At 45.2% G+C, this 13,685-nt stretch overlaps 1 protein-coding gene across 1 annotated transcript in view; it reads left to right on the top strand.

Moving 5' to 3' along the window:
• Positions 1-9,271, top strand: part of LOC147669007 (large ribosomal subunit protein mL37-like) — a gene marked incomplete at its 3' end in the record, with an annotated part of 60,987 nt that extends 51,716 nt beyond the window's left edge. The window contains exons 2-5 of the mRNA XM_086948289.1: positions 439-622; positions 6,319-6,434; positions 8,390-8,575; positions 9,111-9,271. Of these exons, the coding sequence (XP_086804415.1) occupies positions 439-622; positions 6,319-6,434; positions 8,390-8,575; positions 9,111-9,271 (647 nt within the window). The remainder of the gene's footprint in view (positions 1-438; positions 623-6,318; positions 6,435-8,389; positions 8,576-9,110) is intronic.
• Between the last annotated feature and the right edge of the window lie 4,414 nt (positions 9,272-13,685).

Here is a 13,685-nt window from a genome sequence, read left to right as displayed (position 1 = left end):
GAAATGCATAGCCTTCTAGAATTCTCCGTAGATCATGTCCTGCTTTCCGCAGACCTTCATGTTATCTAAAGTGTGGTGGTTGTGAAGCAGTTTCTCTAAACAACTGGGTCAAGTCGTAGAAGGCTAATATAAGTAAACCTTTTCAAAAACATTAGTAGTTATTCTCTGTTAATATTGAGTGATTTATTAGGTGATGAGCTGGTCTCCTAGTGGGGCAAAGTTTCAACTGCTGGAACTGTGTTTAGCTTGGTGTTCACAAATCGAAAGCATAGCATGTAAATTCATATTTGTATTCATTTAAAATGGTAAAATGAGCACCATTGAGGTAGGCAGAAGTAAGTGACTGTTGTCCGTCCTGTGCAACCGCGTTGGTGGTGATCGTGCCCTTCACAAAATAAACTTTTAATATGTTTATGATTGCTTCTTTTTGTGGTTTAGGAGTTAAGCAAGCATTGTGGCTGTCAAAATCAAAGTTGATAGATGGATTACCCAAGAAAATTCTGAAAATCAGTGAAGAGTGTGGCACTCAGTTTGAAAACCAGGATGAGCAAGTACAGGGGATTATTTCACGGTCATGTCTGTGGAGTAACAAAGAGACCAAGCCAGAAAAAGATACGTTTTGGTAAGCGCTTATTGCCAATAAAGCATATGTTTCCCACTGTATTCTGAAATCCGTGATAATAATGAAATGTGATTGTATGTGGAAATAGAAAAAAAATCATAATTACAATGCACCTATTCTTTTTTTAAAAGAATCATCAAGTGTTTTGCAAGTACTACAGTAGTCCCCATTCACGTGGCTATGGGTCATAGCTGTTTATGTTAAAATGTATTGCTTTTTAGCAAAGGTGGGTGATCTTACTTGTACCCTTAATTTAGTTTGAGTTCAACTCCTCTGTTTTAGCGTCACCCTGAAAACGTAATAAATCAAGTTTGGAAATGTGATTGCCCAAATGTTTGTAAAATATTGAACGGGAAGTATTGAGTTTTGTGTGGCTGGAGTCAGTCAAAAGTTAGTTCTGCAACATCAAAAAATGCAGAAGGAAAGGAGGAGAAGAACAAGAGATGATAGACGTGGTCTAGGGAATAAAGGACACAGTAGTGGATTTTAGAGGAGGAAATGTGGCTGGTAAGAGATCACTTACAAGTGTTAACGTTTTGTGCAACCAAGATGTAGGATGGGAGAAATGTAGTATGGTGGAAGGGAAAAATGAGAAAGGATGAGGTTATGGACATGTTTGCTACATGGACACTCAAACTCCCTATTGGCATCCTACTGGCTGCACCACGTTTCATCTAGGGCCTGAAAAAATATGGTGATGTCAACCCCAATCCTGATAGAACATAATTGGCTCCTCTTGCTAGCCTTCAACATGTTTTAAACCAGCCAAATCATTAACAAAGGCATCAGAACTAGCACCCTCGCGTATTTTGTACTCAAGCTCACCATCTCTTGTGCTCCTCGGAACAGTCATTGCCAGGACATCATCAGACAGCAGGTTAAGAAGTGTAAAAAATTAAAAGCAAGGCAGCATGACTTCTTTATATATGCAGCTGGATTTGGAACAACATGGCCCTACCCATACAAGTTAGGAAAGAGTTGAATACATAAATTTTTAAAGAACACGACATCACAGTGCATTAACGTTACACAACCCAGCTACCTCTCCTTACCCTTTCTTACCTTATCTTTGACCGTGTACAGTGCTTTCTTGCCTTTGGCTAGGTTTGCGCTATAGAAATATACACATACTGCCCTACAAGGCAGAAGTAAGAACAGTGGTGGTGCCACCATGAGAGTGGAGGAGCATTTATCCTCCTCTGGAGAGCAGGAAACATGAAAAATAAAATGGTAATTAAACAGATTTATTACATTTATTTTTTTGCTGACAGCATCCGAGTCTGACATCGGAGTAGCAGCTGGGAGGAATAGTGTGCACTTCAGTTTAAATTACGCACGTCATTTTGGCTGGTTGTCTTGAAACGGCCAGCTTGACATACGCACTTTCTATACTCCAACCCAAGCTGTCTCAGACAGCTGGGTGGAGAGCAAGCACACGCCCCCAGTAGTTTGAGGAGCATCGCACCAGTGCACTCCAGCCAATCCGGTTGCTTCTCTAATAGTGGCCGCTGACATGTACAGAGAGTGTTGAGGTGGGTTGGACAAAAATAAGTAATAAAATAATTACACTTACATTCTTGGAGCAACGTCCTTCTCGTTCAGGTCTTCTCGAGGCAGGCTGCAAAGCAGGACCCAGGAAACTGCTCTAACCAATCCTGACACTGCTCTCATACAGCATGAAAGAAGCACCAGGATTGGAGATATCGGCCTCCTTCAGCGTTCCTGAGGACACTGTAGCCCTACGCTTTCTCTAACCCCCAAAAACACTGCAGGACACACTCTCGACCCCATCTTCGCCGAAGGAAACAACATTCACTTCAGTCACACCATGGAACTGCTCTGGACGGACCACCACTGCTTCCATTTTTCCTTCTCGAAACCCACCGCACACAAGCACACGCAGATAGTGGAACAAAATCACAGAAGAACACTTCGCCTTCACCCTCCGCCACACTCCTCCCACTACACCAAGACAGCTGCTAATAACCTCCACCATTGGATCACCAACTGTGCCAACACTCTTCCCCCCCACCCCCCCCACCCACCCCCCAGATGACACAATGCAAAAGTCACCTGGTTCACCATGGACCTCAGAGAATCCAAGCACTCTTGCCGACGACTGGAGAAAATGTGGAGAAACAGCAAAACCCAGAAAGCACGCTCCACCTACAAGGCCACCACCCTGGCACATCACCAACTCATCAAATCAACAAAGACAAACTTCATCAAAGACAAAATCCTCTCCAACTTCCACAACACTAAGGAACTCCTCTCCATCATACAAGAATTCACCAGACCCAGTAGCAAAACTACTGACGTCCCTCCCTCCCAAGACCTCTGCAATCAACTCAGCTACTTCTTCCACCACAAGACCAAGATGCTCTACGACAACTTAGACGACCAAGACCACGGCACCGACCCAACACCCTTCCCCCGCCACCAGCCCCTCCTCTGGACCCCTTTCACCACAGAAATCATTGCAAAGACTATGGAAAGCATCCGCTCCAGAGCACATCTTCCACAGAGCCACCACCGCTATCGCACCCGAACTATGATGAACGATCAACTGCTCCCTCAAGGCACATTCCTCTGACTGGAAATGCGCCGAAGTCGACCCCCTCCTCTAGAAGCCCTCCACAGACCTCAAGAACTTCAGGCCCATCTCTCTTCTCCGCCAAAGTCATCGAGAAGTCGTCAACACCAGGCTAGCGCACTTCATAGAAACCAACAACATCCTCAACACCTCTCAGTCCGTATTCCGTAGCAACCACAGCACTGAGACCGCCCTCATAGCCGCCACCGACGACATCCACTCCCTCCCTTGACCAAGGCCATACAGCAGTCCTCATCCTCCTAGACCTCTCAGCAGCCTTTGCCAAAGTTTCCCACCGCACACTAGTCTCCTGACTCCACGACGCCAGCATCCAGGGAACAGCCATAGACTGGATTCAATCTTTCCTCTCAGGCAGAACACAAAGAAGAAGACTCCCGCCCTTCCTCTATGAACCTGCAGAGAACAGATTCGGAGCACCCCAAGGATCCTCCCTTAGCTCCACGCTCTTTAACGTCTACATGGCCCTCATCACAACCATCGTTTGAAAACACGGACTCAACATAGTTTCATAAGCCGACGACACCCAGCTCATCCTCTCTCTCACCAAGGAACCCAACATCACCAGGCCAGTTTCCAAGAGGGGATGAAGGACGTCTTAACTTGATGAGCTGCAGCTGCCTGAAGCTCAATTCAGAGAAAACAGAAGTTCTCATCCTCGTCTCCACCCCCTCCACAAGGGGTAACACCTGGTGGCCTCCTGCCCTCAGAAACCTACTCACCCCTACGGACCAAGCTCGCAACCTTTGCATCATACTCAACTCTTCACTCACCATGAACCGCCAGATCAACGTTGTGTCCTCTGCATACTCCGCAAGACCTTCAAATGGATCCCCCCGACTCCAGGAAGACAGTCACCCACTCGCTCATCATCAGCAGACTGGACTACGGAAATGCTCTCTACGCTGGAATCAACAAAAAATTCCTCTGCAAACGCCGGATCGTCCAGAACTCTCCAACCAGACTCATCCTTAACATCCCAAGACATGACCACATCCCCCAACACCTCCGCAACCCCCACTGGCTCCCTGTCAAAGAAAGAATAACCTTCAAACTGCTCACACACTCCTACAAAGCACTCCTTAACACCAGACCCCAATACCTCAACGAACGAATCTCCTTCCACGCCCCCAAGAGAAACCTCAGCTCTGCCGACATAGCCCTAGCCACGGTTCCCCGCATCCACAGGGCCAGAGCGGGTGGCAGATCCTTCTCTTACATTGCGGCCAAGACCTGGAATGAACTCCCCCTCCGCATCAGACGAAGCCCGACACTGCACCTATTCAGAAAAGATCTCGAGACCTGGCTCTTCCAATGACCTACAGAGCTGCTCGTACCCACCCCAGCCTTGAGACCCTCACGGGCCAGTAGCGCTTTAAAAAAGTGCCTGATTGATTAATTAAATCCAGCTGGGTTAGAGAAGTTAAAAATGCGCATGTCTGGCTGTCGCAAGACGTCCTGCCAAAGAGTCATGCGCACTTTAACTTTTAAGTGCCCTGCCCATCGATGTTCTCTTCTGCTGCCAGTCAGCAGCGGCCCGCCCCCGTCCTGACACTCTGCTCCGGATAGGTATATTAAAAAATATAATAGTAATACATGAAATTTTTTACTATTTTATTTTTCATCTTTGAGGGCAATTTAGTTAGTGGGGTGGTGCTCCTCTGCCTTAACAGAGGAGCCGTTCTTGCTGAGCAGCATCAGAGAAGCATGTGGGTTGGTAGAGGGGCGTTGCTGGTTGGAGCTCTAGGAGCCTGTGCGGCCATGATGAAGAGGAGCAGCGAACACGAGGCAGTTGGTTAGTCAATCTTTAAAAAATGTTAAAGTTTGTTAACTGTGAGAAACTCGCAGCTCTCAATCATTGGCTCGTTCTAAACACTGTGTAAAACCGGCTACGGTTGAGAACGTTGGCCATGCTGGTCAGTGAGTTATATAGTCGCCCATCGCCTCACCTGTTTTGTTTGCTGCTGGCCACCACTGGTAAAGAATGTGAAGTTTTAGGCACTGGTAACAAAGTCAACCTGGAAGCAAAAACCTTTCACTGTGAGAAGTGATGTCGCTGTGAATTCAACCAATTTAATTTAATGCTGTTGTATTTCTGGATTCTTGCAAACGTACTTATTACGTGTTATGAAAAGAGCATTGCATACGCGTTGGAGATTCAACACTCATTGTTATGGACTAAAGTGTCAATTTTTAATATCACACGATAGAATCTTCTGAAGCTGGGTAACTTATTCATACAGTTCTAAGATTATCATGCATCATTATGTATGGTTGTCTGCTGGTTACTGGTTTTGTTTAGTTAGAGAAAATGTCTTGATTCATTTGAAATTTGCTTATTTTGAAAGTAAAGTCAAATTGATACATACTCCGATCTTTGTAGTATATCGTGTGTTGATGGGCATGTTGGCAGCAGTTTGCCAACTATTGGCTTTGAATACGTGTTGTTCAAATGTGACTGTAAGGGCTGTCTGTAGTGCTCTGTTTGCAAAAATGCACTTGATGGGTGTAATTGGTAATGTGTTGTATAGTTGGTATTGTTGCATTCTAAGCTGCTGTTGAGAGTATCATTACATCTGATTATGGCATATCAAGTGTGTTTGTGGTAAGGTCTGTCGAGGAGTGTGCACAGATTGGGAGATTGTGTTGTGTATCCTGGTTTTTTGGTGATGTGTGTGTGTGTGGTTTGTTTCATAGAAACAGCCACCTATTCCTCAGAACTAAGCACTGTTCTATGCATATGATGTGCTATGTCAAGCAAGGCTTTACTGTAATTGGATTTTCCTGTGGGGGAGAAGCTAGGCAAAGCAAAAAGTAAATACTATGTAGGTTTTAAAATCATCTACGCATAGCTTAAATTGCAGCACAGGAAACAATATTAAAAGTGAATAGTTCATAATGTGGTCATTCTGCCCCCGAAAACTTTTATTTAGTATGAGATAGAATAAATAATAACTATAATTTAATGTACTTTTGCACATGACCAATAATATGTGAATGATGTCAGTGGTTGTGATATGGTTGTGAAATGTTACTATCATTTGGCATATGGGTTATTTGACATAACTAGTTGTTTTCTTGTCAGCCCTGTTCTGCTACAGGACTTGTTACATTTCTGCAGGACTCTCAATTGCAAATACCCGATGCTCTCAAGAAGAGCATTGGCTGAAAACTATCGACTGGCAACTACGTGGAACAGAGGTGAGTGCACATTTCCGCAATAATGCAGTTCAAATGAAAAACATAGGTCAATTAAAATGTACTTCCTCTGGGCCGACACAGCACAGTCAGAACTTCAATCTAAAGAGGCACAGATGTGCATTAGCATACTGGTACATGCTATATCATACAAGAGTGCTTGGTTAGTGTAAAGTGGTACAAACCAAGGCTGAATCTGTTAATCGATTTAAAGATGTTCCTTTAAGGAATTTTAGAATGAAGGTTTGGTCAGGAGGTGCCAGTGATTGATATATCATGTTGGAGAAGAGAGTAGTAGTATGTGATTCTGAGTTAGAAACGTGTTACATACAGCACATCTTCTGGTGATTTGGAGCCAAATTGTCACAAGTTCATGGGTGCACTTTGAGTAATTGGATCTAGGGAGTACCAGGGGACGCTGTTGGGTTTCTTACCTTAGTACAAAGGGTTGTATGGATATTGACAAAACAGTTCATGGTACATTGAGTGTTTGGAGGCATCCAGATAATGGTTCTTTTTGAGGAGGAAGGTGACCATGGAGAGTGCAAGGACTTCGATAGGAAGGTTTCTGAGGATTCTGAATGTTGTGGTGGGTTACTGGTCAAATTGTTTTGAATTTGAAGGGTAGGTCAAATAGGTAGGTCCAGTCAAGGAGCTAAGGCAGATGAGCGTGAAGTTGTTAATTTTTTGAGGAAAGGTTAAAATCACCAAGATTTGTGTTCTCTATGAGAGAGAGAAATAGGGAGACTATGTCGAAGAAGTTGTCAGTGAAATGTTTGTCAGAGCCATGTGGCAGTATATAAATAGAAATTTGGTGCAGTGAATTGAGGCCAGGGTATTGTATTGTAATTGCATTTATATAGCACTTACTACCCCTGACGAGGTGTCAAATCGCTTTTACGGCGAGTAGCACAATACTCTGGAACCCTTAAAGGATTAGTGGCATTTTAGTATATTGAAAATATTAAAGTAATTTGAGTGCTGGATATGTTAGTCAGTTATTTAGATTGAGAAGGATAGTGGAGGGATAGAAGAGGGATAAAGGTTTGCATTTATATAGCGCTTGCTACCCTTGATGGGGTGTTGAAGCGCTTTCTGGGTAACCCAGAAAGGATTAGTGGTGAATTAGTATAGGGAAAATAGGGAAGTAATTTGAGTGGTGTATATGTTAGTCAGGTACTTGGATTGAGAAGGAAAGTGGAGGGCTAGAGATGGGAAAGAGTTTGGATTTATATAGAGCATGCTACCCCTGATGGTGTGGGGGGGGGGGGGGGGTTGAAGTACTTATCGGCAAGTAGCACGTGGTGAGCAGTGGATCTCTCATGTGTGAATGATAGGCAGGAAGGGAAGTTAGAGTCTATGTCTGATGAAAAGACTGCAACTGGATTTGTGGGGGCATGTCTGGTGGGTGATGTAGCTAATTGGGATGATTTAGTTGAATATATGGCAAAATGTGGATTGCATTAGGGGTCGGGGACAAAGAGAAGGTCTGGATATTTGAAACCTAGAAGGTAGATTTAATTGGATTGGTTTTTCTGCTGGAAGAGTGTCAAGAGTGGGATACAAGATTTTCGACTTTAGTGTAAAGATACTGCTTTGGAGATGCATATTTGGAGTTAACGGTATACCTTTATGGAAAAAGGTTGGGCTAGCTATTGAAAAATTGTCCTATTTCCAAAATCTGTTTTGGGTGTAAATTAAGAGTTCAAAATACTCGAATTATTCTAATTGTAAACCTACTTAATTGTCTGTAATAACGTCATTTTTGTGAAACCTACATAATGCCGATTAAAAAAGATAAAGGTTAATTCTGACAACAGCAGGAATTGGTTGATCTTAAAGTAGTTGCTTATTTTAAATTTGGTTGCAAAGGAAACTATTTCAAGTGAAATTGGTTGGAAATTCGATTTCAACTATATATCACAGCAAATCTACATTTTATAACTTCTCTGTTTTAGAGTCTGACCTTTTTCAGGTGCGTGGCCTTAATGGGACTCTTCTGAATGCCAAGATTCCTTTAAAACCTCTGGCTTCCAAGGATGAGATAATTGACACTCAGAAACATGTTTTGGAGACCTTCTATCCCATCACCCCCACTATCGATCTTCAGGAAACCTACGTCTATAATGAAGTAAATGATACAGGTACAGTGGCTTGGCATTATATAAGCAAATAAAGGCGAATGTGACCTGTTCAGGTAGTATATATCAGATGTTGTTATGGTCAAGGATGATGCTTTTCAAGTAGGCTTTGTAGCTCTTATCCCTGATAAAGCAGCAGTCATGTGAGATATCCAGGCTAAGACCAATTCTTTCATTACTATGTAAAGACTTAAGAATGCCACGATGAAGGCAGCCTCCGCAGTGATCTTTTTCAACACTATGTAAATAATGGCTTTCGTCCGAAATATGTTGTGTCAATAGGATTTATTATACGACGATCTCCCCTCTGAAGTGGTATCCTGACAAAGGCAGTCACAACAACAGTGATAAGGCTTATCCGAACGAAATATAAAAAAAAAATCTAGTAGTGTTTTTACAGTGTGACATACGAAAGCATGTGTCTCTCTCTGTTGGTCTTGTCTGATGTCACATTCAGTTTTTATGTATCAGGAAATGTGCCTGTGTCTGCGTTCTCTGTAGCAGATATGCTTATATAGTTATTTTTTTTCATTTCTAGGTTTTAAAGAAGGTTATCCTTATGCTCACCCACATACTTTGTACTTGACGCACACATGCAATCAAACTGATGGTACTCTGTTCAAACCTGAACATCTCCAGGCCAAAATGATCATGTTTTCGTTTGGCAACGCATTGGCTAATGCAAAGAAACTGTATGGGGTAAGTAGATTAAATCACCGTCTCAGCTGGCCTCATGTTCTAAATGGCTCCCTCTCAGCACGTCCTGTATTCTTGTGGCTCGTGTCACAGTTAGGAGTACTTTAGCTGATGTTCAATGGGGATACATTGCTATGTTTGCCTGAACTACCTCCATGTCTCCCAGTGATACAGCCCGCTGGTGGCAAGGTCATGTGGCTCTGGTAATCCCCTTGTGCTCATTCACCTTTCCTGAGATTTCCCTAAATAACAAAAACGTACTATTACATAGTAAGTTCTGTACATGTTTTCTCACTCTCTCATGCCTGTCAGGTACATCAACTCTCAATACATGGAGCCTCGGCACAGGTGCACAGCAGCAGGGACCATATTTTAGTGAATGAGAAGCAGAGACCGGTGTAGGAGTCCATGCAGTGCCAACCTGGCCCCTGACAAAATGTGATCTGCTTGACACTTTGGCGATTGGCCTTCAGAAGGAATTGTCTGCCTCTCAAACAAGAATTTGAAACCGCATTTCTCTGTTGGGCTGTCAATCTATTAGGGTTACACTTGGTGGTTAATGTTGAGGTTTTGGGCGTTTGCATTACCACTTCTAAAACATTTGGCAAGAAAATGATAGGGCCGCACTCCTTTATTAGGTCTCGCTAGACCTATTGTTACCGAGTTCCTTGTCAAGCGACCTAGATCTGGCCACGAGCGCCGATTGCACCTCGTGGACGCGCCCCCTGGCCCCGCCCCCCAGCCGTGCACATCTTTTGCTCCACATTCGACATTCACAGCCTCTCACAATCACGCGCGCACACAGCCACACTCACGGAAACGCGCGCACACACACACACACACACACACGCACACGCACACACCATACGCACACACCATACACACCTCACACACAGGTGCCAAGCCCCACTTACCACCTCAGCCGCCTCTCCTGACTTCTGCTGCCATCCACTCTGAGGGCGCGGGCTTCTCGCAAAGTCGGAAGTCCCGCCCCACGACTGCCGTGAGCGTGCACATCCCGAGACCGGAAGTTCGGGAGAGTGCACGCTCACAGCTTTTTTTTAATGTGCAGATGATCCTTTCACGGCCGTGCAGCTTTACTGCTGCGCGGCCAATGCTTGGTCTGAGAAGCTGGCATCCTTGCACGGGCCGCGGGAGGGGGGACGCACGGCCATCTCTGGACCAGAAGGGAGATGGAACTTACAGTAGGTTCTCATTTTTGGGGTCGGGATTTGAGTCGATCTCAGATGCGATCGAGGAGAGAGGGAATTATTCCAGCTGTTGCATTTATTGTAAGAAATATATATATATATTGGACGCCTTTGTTTATTCTGTTGCGCCCCCCCCCCCCCCTTTGAACCTAGACCTAATGCATAGTTTTGCCAGGTCACATCAGTCATGACCCGAAGCTCTCTTGGTGTTCCACATCTCGGAACCAGACGCTGCTCTGCAGGCCCCCCTTGCGCTTCCAATCCGGAAAGGGGATCGACCCCATGCTTGTTAATGGTGTTGCACGTTAAGAATGAACTTGTCTTCTAGGCAGCGGCGCGCGCATGAAGATGTCTTCTGTTGCCGAGAATAATTAAAAAGGCACAACGCCTCTGGGGCCTGTCAGAGTCTCAACGTTTAGGGAACAAAGGAGAATTAAATTGTGTGTTTAGTGCGGGCGGGAGGTATCGGCGTTAAGCAGGCAGAGCCTTCAGTGTATTCACGTGTCAGCTGCCGTGCACTGCAGGCAGCTCCCCCCCCCCCCCCGCACCGGGATGCACAGGTAGCGCACGCCGGGTCCTTAGGAGTACAGGCCAATACTACCGCCTGGCTGGGCTGAAGAATGTCCAGGGGGGGAGAGGTGGGCTCGACCCAATCCCAAGGCGCGCGTTGCATTGTAAATGCTTTTTTTTCTGTCCTTTGCTCTTTTGGTCTCCGGCAGGCCCCCTCGCCCCCACCCTTGCTCTCCTTCCCAAAAGCCTCCATATAGGAGATCTCTGCAGCATTCTCAGCAGTCCTGGGGGCCTGGCCTGCTCGCACTCGGCCCGTAGCGCAGACATACCGTCAGCTCGAAGGGCACCTGGAGAGCCCTGTTATGTTTTTGCGGCTTCATTTAAACTTGTGTTGTTTTTTTGGGTGGTATTAAGTGCTGGGAGGTGTCTGGCGGAGGCCAGCGACGGCAAGTGACGGGATGGAAAGGGTTGGGGTACTACTGTCGGCCCTGGTGCTTCAAGGTAAATAGCCCCTTTAACTGCTGCTGGGGTAGAAAATGCAGACATTTTCAGGGTTTAGTGAGGCCCTCAGTGCTCGGTGCCCCGGTGCTGCTGCACCGATGGTAGCTAGGTCCATGTGATGGGCAATGATGCACAGTCGGGGGCAGCAGCGACACTGCAAGGGCTAGAACAAGTTGGCAGGTGGGGAAAAACAGCAACGAAGGCTGACAGGAAGCCACGACAGAGGTGCCTGGGCGGAAAGAGTCGTCAAGGGTTCATGCGGCGATCCCCTCGCTTATGAGCAGACAAAGGCAGTCAGGCGACTTTCCACGAGCTGCGTACGCTGCCCACAAGTCTTACGGATGGAGACACCTTGGCAGCGCTGGTAAAAGACGAGGAAACGGGTTTGACGTCTCTGAAAGGGGAAGGGAGGCTGGCGATGGGAAGCAGAAAGAGCTCTCTGGCGGCGGCAGAGAGAGTCAGAACGAGACCGCGAAGAGAGATGGAATAATAGCCTTTGAGGGATTAGGAAAGTGAAGGGTGGCACTGCTTCAGAGTTGAGATTTTTGTTCCATCCTGAGGACGAGGGCAAAAACGGACATCTGGTGTGGTGACGAGTCTCCTTTATTCTCGGTACATGTTGCTGATTTGCTCTTTCCTTTCGGGACAGCAACCTACCAGGCGCGTCACCTTTCATGCTCACACACGCGTGGTGCCATCCTGCCTAGGATCTGAGCCATGACCGAACTAGGGTGTACATGGCTTTGGGAGTCTTCTGAAGCTTGGGAGGGGTTTGGAGCATACATACGACCTCCAAAATGTAAGGTTCCTTCAGCCTAGCAGTAGTTGGAATCTGAGCATTTTAAAAATGTTGTCGTTTTTGCTCAGATGTGAGCCTTGATTGCTTTTCCACTTCCTTCCTCGCACATAGGGTGTATTTTTTTAGGAGTAAGCGGTGCCCTTCCCTGCTTTAAAAGAAATAAATAAATAACAGCTTATGTCTACTGATCGTGTCACCAATTCCCATCCTTGCCCTTCTTGGCATCATTTTACTTGTTCAGCACCGTCTGTGCCTGGTACATGTTACCATATAGAACAGATTTTCTGATTAACACGCTTTTTTGATGCATACTCATAGCATCCTTCTGCTCCTATGGTTAGGCTGGTGCAGTCTAACTGCTTATATATTTTACTTCTTACAGCTTGTGTACCTGTCTCTTACATACCCTCACCCATCAAACTGCCCGTCGCAATTTCCCCATAACGTGATAGCTGCACATCGGTTGTCATCATGCATGACATGGAAGTACTTGTTGTTTTTACCTATCCTTCTTTTGCCTCACCATTTCTTTTTTATCTATCTCCCTCACTTACTTTTATGTATTTGTTCACCCCCTCTGTGTTTTCCCGTTCTCTTGTAATTTAAAAAAAATTGTAATGTATGTTTCCTTCCCTGTACATGCCAGCGCACCTCCCAGGCCTCTCTGTCATGGCATCCCCTAACAGTGTTATTTATAAGCTTTTTATCTGCAGAGTTGCAGACAAAAACGCCCATGAACAACTAGCCAATGTTTTATTGGTACCTAAATCTCCTGCCACGTGGGCAGAGGGCCAGTCCTCGACACTTTAGCTGCTTAAGTGGGGGGGTCGCTGCTCTTCAGGCACATACACATATTCGTTCTAATGCATCAAGTTAGTTCTGTGGGGCCTTTGCTGTAATTAGGAGTACTTTGCTGCTCTTTCAGGATAAACAAGCATTTGCAATGCAATAGGTCTCGCATTTGCAAGAGTTTAGTTTAACCTATTGGCATTTGGCATTGTAATTGACAATGCCGTTTATTTATGTTTTAAAAACCAACACATAAATAAAAGGCAGTGCCATTTACAATGGCAATGGCTCAAACTCTAACAACTGCGAGACCTATTGCATTGCAAATGCTTGTGTGGAAGAGCTGCATCCCAAGACTTCTGATAGTTTAGGCAATCAGTCACTTTTTACAACTTGTAATGTTTTTATAGTGCATACCATCTCAATTATACTGGAATGAACAAACTGTTTAATTGAAATCATTTGAGACTGATTTTCTAAAACAACGTAAACTGTTATCTAATTACACCGTGACAAGCCCAGTATATTTTTAATTTGTGGTGCAGGCCATTGAAATCCAGTTATAAGTATCATTGAGCAAAATTTGTGGCAGTAAATTAAATGTGCT

Source organism: Lissotriton vulgaris, unplaced genomic scaffold, assembly GCF_964263255.1.
Source record: "Lissotriton vulgaris unplaced genomic scaffold, aLisVul1.2 SCAFFOLD_1504, whole genome shotgun sequence".
Taxonomy (NCBI): domain Eukaryota; kingdom Metazoa; phylum Chordata; class Amphibia; order Caudata; family Salamandridae; genus Lissotriton; species Lissotriton vulgaris.
Note: the sequence above shows the minus strand (reverse complement) of the source record. Positions and strands in the feature narration are given on the sequence as shown.